This window comes from Nuphar pumila, chromosome 6 (assembly GCF_984573655.1).
Source record: "Nuphar pumila chromosome 6, dmNupPumi1.hap1.1, whole genome shotgun sequence".
Classification (NCBI taxonomy): Eukaryota; Viridiplantae; Streptophyta; class Magnoliopsida; order Nymphaeales; family Nymphaeaceae; genus Nuphar; species Nuphar pumila.
This window is the reverse complement of record NC_143254.1, coordinates 105,639,558-105,650,455: the sequence shown is the minus strand read 5'-3', so window position 1 is coordinate 105,650,455 and position 10,898 is coordinate 105,639,558. Positions and strand designations below refer to the sequence as shown.

The window sequence follows — 10,898 nt, the reverse complement described above, 5'->3', positions numbered from 1 at the left end:
GCTGAATCGACATCCCAACAATTGAGGGTCGATACATGTACAGAAAACATTGACCAGGACAACCAACAAAAGAAAAAATATGTGGAATAAAAAAAAAAACCATCTAAAGGCAACCAACCTATGGGCAAATGTACATCCCAAATCTTATTTTCCACCCAAATCTTATTTTCCAAATGTGAAGTTACATGTAGGCTACAAGGAAGCTCAAGGGTGTAAAATGTAATGCAAACAAAAATAGCTTCTAATTGACATTTTATATGCCATCCATCTTCTTGGACCTAACACACAAGCACTTTTTAGTTGACTAAATCTTCCAAGACAATGAACTGTGCTCTAAAGTCACTCAAGTAATCCAACAAAGAGCACAAAAAGATGAAACTTCTTGTCTTACACGTGCATTTTTTTGTTATTCTTGGTTCTCCACATGTCATTTTGCATTCTCTAGACCATCTCAATATGTTTATATATGCTCCATCAGTTTCAACTAAATGACTTCTCATTCATGGATTATTGATTGCCATTTAACAATTTAATTTTGGAGATTTCACATCTCTTAATTCTTTAATAAATATTTTTTCTTATTAATGTTATTCTTTTTCCTATTTTGTTTTGAAAAATAAAGAAAAGATGGTATTTACCAGTTCATTAAAAACTTATTTTTACAGTTCTTATTCTTCTACTTGCTGCTTTCACTAATTAATCTTTTGCTTTCTAAAACTTGATGGGTGTTTTATAAAGTGCTTTTGTTCTACAACTGAAACAAAATAAATGAAGGATGGCAACTCAATGCAACGTTCATCAGACAACCAACACAACATTTCCATTAAAGAAATTTATTTTTAGCCAAAAATGCAGAATCTAATACACAATAATTAGTAAAACTTGCAATATTCAGAAGAAAATAAAGAATATCAATGAATGACGAAATTCTTTCAGCTTCTGAACCATCACAAAAATGTGCAAGAGAAATGATGGGATGTAAGAAAAAAATTCAAGAATAAAAACAATATCTGATGATATAGTAGCCAAAAATGGGACCTTGTTCTTGAAACTAATAAAGATTAATATACAGAATAATTTGAATGACAAAGTACAAATGAATAAAAATAAAAATAATTTTCAATGACAGGGCAGAATTAGCAGTTATTCTCATTCAAAATATATAAAAACATAATAGCCCTTGAAGCCAAGAATCAAAAGCAAGTTGCATATGAACATGAAAAAAGAAACAGGGAACGAGATGATTTTAATATAGAAAACACCAAATCAAGACGCACAGTCGAACGTAAGATACGAAACAAAAAGCACAAAATCAATATGGGTTCTTCATTGAGTAACCAAACAAAGAACACACCATTTCTGGCATCAGAATTTATCTAGCCGGCAAGAAAACCAAAAAAACTCCTTCAAATCTCCTAGGATCTCTCGTATCACTGAAAAAATCATTGAATGGAGATGAATTTGAAAAAGGGAAGGGTCAGGGCGAGCAGGATGGACACTGCCCACGTTTTCTGCGGGTCAGGGTGGCACTGCCCACCCTGATCCATGCCTCTTTGGGGGATTTTTGTGGGTCAGGGTGAGAACGTGTCCACCCTCCCCTTAATGTGACTCTGCCCCTTATCACATCTATAATATAACATAAAAAAAAAACTTTACTTTTCTAAGTTGATGGTGAATAGAATCAATTTTAGCAAATATTAACCGGAGTTAAAATGCAATCATGGACCTACTGCATTGACTGCCATTAGTTTTTAGAGGTCCTACTTTTCTATATTTATTTGACATTTTTTTAATGAACATACCTTGACTACTGAATTGATATCTGTATGCACTTCAGTTGTATCAACTAGGGTTGCAAATGGGTCGGATCAAGGAAGAGGAATTTGTAAAATTTGAGTGTTTGGGATTCGAACTGATCCAACTTCCCAATGTATTTTGGGATCTGGAACCCCCGTTTGCATCCCTAGTATCAACAATTTGCATGTCTAACTTGGTTCACCATCAGCCATGCAATCATGCACTGTGGACCATGCAGGCATACTTGAGTGGGTCAAGTCATCTACTAAAAGACGCACAACAACAATATGATAGAAGCATCGCATACTTGAGTAGATCAAGACATCTAAAAAAAGCACAATAGTGATCAGATATTTTTAGGTAGATTTTCTTTTTCCTTTGTGATCTGGTAGGTGTGTGCCTCACCCCAGAAAGATAAAGATCTAGTAAATATTTCTTCTCAATAAAAAAATTCTCCAATAAGAAATCCTAAAAAGTATGATCAATATTAAGTGATGTTGAAATAAAACATCAACCATGTTTGATTTATAAAGAAAGCAAGTTAGCTGACAAGAAACAATAACATATTAAGCAACACAGTAGGTAGAATAATTAATTTGGATATTTATCCTAATACATAGGGATTTGATATTTCAAGGAAAACAGAATATTGTCATGGTTCATTGTTACAGAAACTTTGAACAAGATCATGAAAACTTTAGTGGAGAAAAGAATTGTGTTTTTTTCTGAATTAAGGCCCTTGGGTTATTCGCTTTTTATTACCAACTCCCTTCACAATACTTTGGTGACTCCAGTCTTGGTTAGATATGGGTAGGGATGTAAATGGCTTGGGTTCAGGTCTGATTTCTGACCGAATCCCAATCAGTTTAGTCAGATTCGGTAGCCAAAGACTGATCTGATTAATAGTCGGGTCCGGACTAGTTATTGAGTTTTGCATCTGAATATGAGTAAAATCTGGATCTGAATAAAATGAGTACTAGCATCCAGATATGATTGTAACTGATCGCCATCTGACTCTGAATCTGAATCTAGATCCGATTAGGTCGGACTCGGTAATGACTAGATCTGAACTGAGTCCAACCCATTTACACCCTAGATCTGGGTACAAGCAATACAGACCCAGATGTTGAAGCCTCACACCGTAACGTGTTTGAGCCCCTTGACACAAAGTGAGCAATCTTGATCTTAAGTCAGGATACTAACAGATTCAAATAAATGACAACATTTATTGCCCCATTTGGGCATTACGAATGGAATGTAATGTCATTAGGTTTAAAAAAATGCTCCATCTGAATTTCAGAATATCATGAATGATATTTTTAATCCATACTCAATATATTTTAACCTACAAAGACGATGTATTAATATTTTGGTCAGGTGACTTGGTTCAAATATCCGAACATTGGGCCAACTCAGTCCAGTCATTTGCGGCCCATGTTTGGTTGATCCCGCTAATATTTAGCAATGGTTAAGCCATTTTTAAGTAAATAAATGAAAATGTTACGACAACAAGGCATTATAACCCACTAAACCACATTAAAATTTGATTTCCCCACATTTGTCCAAACATCCTTCTTGCCCCATTTTTCTGTTCTTATTGTTTTATGGTTTTTTTTTCTTTTTTATAACTTTCTGATAACCATCTCTTTCAACTTTATGCTCACTCTGCTAGCGTGCCATAGACTACGGTTGCAACTTGCTAGGTGTTCCCCCCATGAAAAACCATGAGTTATAATTTGATTCATTGGGGTGTCAACGGGTTGGATCCTCACCAAAATGGCTGGGTCCAGACCCGGATCTAAGTAAGAGGTGCTAGTATCGGGTTTGGATTTTGGCTTGATCGGATCTTTTATAAGAAAAACTATACTCAGATCTAATAAGAATTATGTAAACCAGACACAATCCATACTAGGTAAAATAATATATTTTAAGATTTTTTGAAATTGAATAATTATGGATTTTAATCGAAACTTATGTCAGATCTGAGATTGGTGTAAAATGTTGCTCTCTCTCTCTCTTCCCAACTATTACACGCACACACAAATACGTGCTAGCGCTTTGGAAAACCCATACGGGAAAGGAAGTGCTTAACGTGCATAATTCCTAAACACACTGATCAGAGAGGACTCGAAAGAATCCCCATACTTTCTGGATTTCTTTCTCTACCGCGCTCGCTCGGTTGAGTAAAAGCTCTCTCTCTCTCTCTCTCTCTCTCTCTCTGTTTTACTTTGTTTTATTTTTTCTCATGAAATTAGGATAAAGTGCTCCAATGCAATGATCAAGAGAAATCCAAGCCCAAGGTCTCTTATGAGCTACTTGTAAAGCCGTCAAAAGGGATTTTTGTTCTCTGTAGAGGGTCTAAAATCAAAGTTTAACAGGGCGTATAGTGCTTTTTGGCTGCACACTAACTGTTTGGTAGTATGCCCCAATGAACACTTAGATGAGTCTAAGAAATGAACCGGGTGTGGTGTTTATATGGTGCACACCAGCTGTTCGAAATAACTCAACCACCCGGTCGAGGGCCAAGAAAAGGAAACACAGTATATGTGTGTGTTAAGATGCCTCAAAGAGTCTTGCCTTTGTTCGCTAAAACAATCCTGGTTCTGTTGCAGTGTCAGGGGGTAGCTCAAATCGGATTGAGAGCAGGCACTTGAAACAGGATTGTCAAGATGTCCAGTAGACGCACAAGAGCAGTGAGATCAACTGCGCAGCAGGTCGAACACGAGAGCCCCAAAATCAGAAAAGCAGCAAATCGATAGGGCGCATACTGCAAAGGATTCGTGTGTAAGGAAGGTGCGGTTGGTCTGGTCGAGGATGGTTTATGTCTGCTGCGATACCAATGATAAACCTATTACTAATGGAGTCCTTGAGCAATGAAGGAGAGAGAGAGAGGTACCGTGAGACGGGATTCCCAATGAAAATCGGGGTAATTCCTCATATCTTAGAATTGTTTGGATTCTCTTGCCTATTTTTGTATATATTTTCCATACCTAGACTATTATTTACAGAGCTGGATTTTCGCATGCCAAACGTTCACTAGGAAAACCTTCTCTCTCATTCAATCCTTGACTACCTTAACTATCATTTTGAAAAGTTTTTACAAAATTGAGCTTTTGAAAGGGGTCTTAAACAGCTATTTTTGGTAATTAAGGTGGCCTTGACACGTTATGGAAGGGGCCCTCCTTTCATAACGTGCTCTTCATGGGCACAACATCTCCCCCTTGCCTATGAAAACAAATTTATTGCCACTATTTGCTGCATTCCTGTCATGAGGTTTTTCACGCTCCCAGCGGCTATTCCATAGCGAGAGAGGTGTGCCCTTATGTGCATTGGGGTCAAGAATATCTTTCCCACTCAGTTTAACTGTATGGATGTGATATGCATATTTTTTTAGCAATCATAAAAATTTTGGAACATCGTGTGCTTTTTTATTTTTGATGACCTTGAAAATCCTTCTTACACATTGCAATGATATGATCCAAAACCTGTTTTTTTGATAAGTTACCACTTACCAACATCTCTCACTTGCCTATGAAAACAATTTTATTTCCACTGTTTGTGGCATTCTCGTCTTAGGGGTATTCACGCTCCCAGTAGCTATTCCATAGTGAGAGAGATGTGCCCTTATGTGCATTGGGGTCAAGAATAACCCTCACTCAATTTAACCATATGTATGTGGTAATCATAGTTTATTTGCTAGGAATCATCTCTTGGACCTTATTTTTTCAAAATAAAATCGTGAAATTTTGGTACATGGCGTGCCGTTGATTTTTAACGATATTGAAAATCCTTTTTACACATCACAATAATATAATCTAAAACCGTTTTTTTTTATTACACAAATTGTGTAGATCACATCTATGGGGTTTTTTTGACCATTCGATCATTGATTGGATGGTTTAATATAAGTGTTTATCTACCATTAAACTCATTATATTTGATGTTAGCTGTGTTCAACTGAATGAATTTGCCAAACAACATGAGGGCAGTGGCATTTATGAAACTTTCAAGGTTGATTTAGAGGGTTAAAGAAGATAATTGCTTTTAGGTAGGAGAAAATGTTTTGGATGCGTGAAATGATACCTATTGGTTTATTTTGCAATTTTGAAGGGTATCTTGTGGATACCTAATCATTGGGACTTAATTTCTTTGAACCATTGCAGTAATTCGTTAGAGGGTTAAAGAAGATAATTGCTTTTAGGTAGGAGAAAATGTTTTGGATGCGTGAAATGATACCTATTGGTTTATTTTGCAATTTTGAAGGGTATCTTGTGGATACCTAATCATTGGGACTTAATTTCTTTGAACCATTGCAGTAATTCGATGATTTCTTTGAAGGGATTCTAGAGGGTTGCGGTTCAAAATTTGGGAGATCTCTGGTGCTTTTGAACCTCGATTACAGATTTGTCCTCACACAAGATCCTCACCATTGTCATCTCAGAAAAAAAAGGGTTCCATCGCCTCCAAAAATACTGCCTTAACCATAGTAAAAGAGAATGAAGGCTGTGCCCTTCATATTGTTTCTCAACAGATCTCTCTTCACCAGCAACCCCAAACTATTATTCTTCAGAGTATGTGAGTACCCATTTCTCTTTTCCTCTCATTCTTCACTCTACACTAAGACTACAAAACCCTCGACTCTTCCCACACCATCTCACTCAAAACTCTACAAGAAACACCCATATGCCAAAACATCTCAAAACTCACCTCCAGATTTGTCGCAGCTTCACAAATCCATATCCCAGCTGCCCCCAAGATTCACCGCTCAAGATTTAACATACACTCTTTCTCTTCAGAGCAATCCTCAAGTATGCCTTCAGCTCTTCAATTGGGCTTCCCAGCAACCAAGGTTCAAACACGATGTTTTTACATACCATATCGCCATAAAGAAGCTTGGATCTTCTAAGCTATATGATAGCATGGATATCCTTGTTGATCAAGTGTTGGCTAACTCATGCCTCCATAGCGAGCCTCTTTTTAACACCATCATTTATTTCTATTGTGAAGGCAGAAAGTTAAGTAAGGCTGTTCGTGTCTTTAAGCACATGAAGAACTCTAAGCACTTGGGCTGTAAGCCTTCTTTGAGGACATACAATCTCTTGTTCAATGCAATGCTGAGCAAGGGGAGCAACTCCTACATTAGCCATATGTATATGCAGACCATGAGGTGCCTGTTTAGGCAAATGGTCGATGATGGTGTTAGGCCTGATATCTTCACCTTGAATTTCATGATTAGAGGTTATGTTTCCTCGATGCATTTGAATGATGCATTGAGGATCTTCCACCAGATGGAGGGCGTTTATGATTGTAGGCCAAATGCACATACATATGATCATCTCATACATGGTTTGTGTGCGCAAGGCCGATCAATGAATGCCAAGACAATATACGGGGAGATGATATCTAGGGGCTGCACCCCTAGTAGTAAGGCTTATAATTCACTTGTTAATTGCTTGGCAATTGGTGGGGAGGTTGAGGATGCTGTGAGATTTATGAGGGAGATGATTGAGAGGGGTAGATTGCCAGATTCTATTACATGTCGAACCGTCTTGGATGAGGTTTGCCGGCTAGGGGAAGTTAAAGAAGCTAAGAAGATGCTGTGGGAGTTGAAGGAGAAGGGCATCTTTGATGGTCTCACATTTAGGAATCTCTTTCACCATTTAGAAGATAGTTTTGGTCCAAGTGGATGATCATTGTGTTGCCATAAGCTTCAAATGTACAACAATTGTTGGTCTTTTGTTAATGTAACTTTTTTCTCTGTAATTAAATTTGATGATAGGTTGGAATATCAAAGATCACATATATTTTTTTCTCTTGTTTTTTGTTTTTCTTTTTATATTCCAGATTTTGTGAAGTTTCAAATTTATCAATCTTGTTTGTGGCATGGGGAGAGTGGAAAATGCGAAACAATAAACATACATATAGGAAACTCCTGCACTTCCAGTGGGCAGTAGTGATGTGTGTGTGTGCACGTGCACTGGCACGTGTTTAATCCTTAATTGTGGATGTGCATACCACTTTTGGTGTCAATAAGTATGATTATTTATATATTTTGCAGATCAAACCATTTGGACAGATTTATCATGAATCATTTTCTGGAACACGTTCGATCAATAATTTCACATGTTAAGTTATATTTTATAAAAGGGTGTAATTCCAGATGCATTCTATACAAGAAAAAGAAATCGATCAGCTAGATTGCATCAAAGTGCAGCTGTTAGGGAAAAGTCCCTTCGCACGTGTATTCTATAGAAGAAAAAATATTGATCAGCTAGATTGCATCAAAGTGCCCCTGTAAGGAAACAGACCCTTTGCATCAAAGTCCTTAGGTTTTGGTTAGACTTTGTTCATTTTTTTTTTTGTTTTTACAATTAATAAGAAAGTTTTTCGAGGTCTACATAAAAAGAATAACAATCTACTGCAGAGGCAGATTAGAATCGAAAGTATGTGGTCTTCAACTTGCTTGAAAAAAAATGTTGGCAGCAACATTAATAAGTATAAACACAAAATAGAAACTTTAGAGAGAGCTCTCACTATTGGACGAACCTGTGAGTAAATGGGCCTTCATCTTTGTTAGATACTCAATTATCCCAAACTTTAATCCTTGTAAACCAATTCATATAAACAAATAGATGCAGGTGTACAAGAAACCATAAAGGAAAGTTGGCAATTCAGGTCTTTGCAAAATCCCTTGTTTAACGAGTGTTGGTTCCTGTTTGAATGCCTAAGCACATGGGTAAGCTAACATCATGGATTTTTTTTTTCAAAGGTGCCGAGGTAAAGAAGTAGAATATGATAACAAAGATTCACACACGAGAAAACTGAAAAACATGTGATTAAGGGATAAAATAGGGAGAGAGGAAAAATCAACTATTTCATGGTGAAAGCTATAAGCTTCCAAATCCAAGCTACAATGATTCTATTTAGCTAAAACTCTCTAGACCATAAATTTTTTTTGGGTTTTCTCAAATAATGAGCAGAATCCTTACAAAAAGAAGTTGAGAGTACATTAACCACTTTAGTATACCCTTACATTGACTAATTTGATACCAAAAAATGCATATTGCTTTTGGCAGATCGCTTGCTACTAGGCTGGATCGGATGGCAACCAACGGAGGCATCATTCTTATTACGAAAAATAATCGTACTGTACGGAAAATATGATCTGTTTTAAAAAATGCCTTGCAATTTTTGCTATTCTCCCAATGTCCACAATCGCAAATACCCAACTTCACTATAACCTTTTTAACCCTCGCATATGCAGAACTAGCGAAATTCACGCGATATATCACTCTGCTCTTCGGGTAACACAAACAATCACTTAAAAAAGAGTTTCACATGTTTTTTCTTATAGACAGCATGAAGGTCGCATAAAATTTATGTGTAAACTTCCTGTTAATCTTGAACTTCAGAACATCTCACATCTCATGAAGTTCACAAATAATTTTATGTGTGAACTTTACTCAAACTTTGAAACATCGCACATATTTCATGAAGTTCGCACATATTTCATGAAGCGCCCAAAAAATTTATCTGTGAACGTCATGAGTATAAAAACCGAAACACCACAACCCAGAATTTTTAGGATTATTTGTGGTTTCCAACCAACAGTTCCCAACTAGTGGTCCCCATCCTGCTTCCTTGCATGGAAGCTTTTTTGGCAACTATTCTGGTGGGACTTCTTCTTCAAGTATTCTAGAATCTTCGACAATATTTTTTTCAGTAAGCACATATTTAACTGTTGAACCAGTTAATTTTTTTAAACACAATTTTTTTGAAACATGATTTAACGATGACATGTTGTGGATGTTTACATGCATATAATTATTTGTGTTTGGTTGTTATTGATCTTTTTTTTAGATTTTTTTGTATTTACTGTTTAGGGTTTACTATGTTTATGGTTTATATATATAGAGACATCCTTTTCTCATATGCTAGTTTTTGAAAATAAATGATATATATTATGTGGTTGTTATAAGCATGTAACGATTGACCTCTGAAAGGATTAAAATATACTACTATATCGATGATCGCCCTACTTGGAGATCTATAACAGTCTTTAAAATTAGTAGTTACAAAGAATTTATAGCTTTGATGTCTCTTAAAATCGAAGAGTCAATTAGCCTTTAGTATAGGGGAGATGCCAAATTAGATGGCCAACATTTATTGATAGATATCTTGGATGATGACGACATAGAAACCATGTTATTTAGTGGAAATATTTACGTAGTTGCTCATAAAATTGAACAAAAAGTTATTGTTTTGGGAGTTAAACAAGAAACGGTTAATGAATGGAATGATGGGGATCCTTTGGAGAACGTACATCTATCTCAGGCACCATCGATTGAGCTCAGTCCTTTGAAAAATGTGAATCTTTGAGATGTAGGCAATGAAGAACGAACAATTGATGTTGTGCATGATAAAAAGATCACTGCAGAAGATAGAGAACCGTGTCGACAAATAAGTGTCAGTGATAAAGCTAAGTATAAGTTTTAATTTATGCTTGAGATACATGTATAATTATTATATTTTTGCATATATGCTTAATCTTGAATGTTAGAAATACAAGAATATTGAATTCATGGATGGTTTGGAAGTGATAGATACGATGAATCTTGGCTTAGTTTGTGCAATCAAATAGTTAATTAGTGGTAGTATTAGAGAGTCAAATGATATCGATAATGATTATTAATGGGAGATGAAGATAATGATGACATGGGACAAATAAAGACATATGAAAGTGATGCACACATGATATTTGAGAAGTTGAAGCCTTAGTTTGTTGTAAAAGTTACATGAATATTTATTGGCACAAGAACTATTTTATCTTTTTACACTAATGAGACATTTTTGGATAAGTTCTTGTTCAATGGATTTTCATACAATGAAGAGCAATTAAAAATCATTGAAGTAGAAACATCTTATTTATATGAGCAATTGCATAACGAACCACTTAATGATTGTGAACAATTTCAATAGCTAACAACAAGCTCGAACGATTGAGAAATTGTTATCAGCAAAAGGTTTAATGATTTTTAGCATTGTCGCAAGTTTTTGAAAGGTCATGTCATTAGAAATAACTATAAAACAAATTTCTTAAA

General features: G+C 35.9%; 1 protein-coding gene across 2 annotated transcripts; it reads left to right on the top strand.

Moving 5' to 3' along the window:
* The first annotated feature begins 3,846 nt into the window (after positions 1 to 3,846).
* Positions 3,847 to 7,609, top strand: LOC149835545 (pentatricopeptide repeat-containing protein At2g27800, mitochondrial-like). Of its 2 annotated transcripts, XM_090010571.1 has the most exons (3): positions 3,847 to 3,980; positions 4,410 to 4,723; positions 6,114 to 7,609. In XM_090010571.1, the coding sequence occupies exon 3, from the start codon at positions 6,294 to 6,296 to the stop codon at positions 7,485 to 7,487; it is 1,194 nt and encodes a 397-aa protein (XP_089866697.1). In that variant the 5' UTR covers positions 3,847 to 3,980; positions 4,410 to 4,723; positions 6,114 to 6,293; the 3' UTR covers positions 7,488 to 7,609. The 2 variants fall into 2 exon arrangements, with proteins under 2 accessions (XP_089866697.1, XP_089866698.1); XM_090010572.1 differs by lacking the exon at positions 3,847 to 3,980 and having other exon boundaries at positions 4,275 to 4,723.
* The last annotated feature ends 3,289 nt before the right edge of the window (positions 7,610 to 10,898 follow it).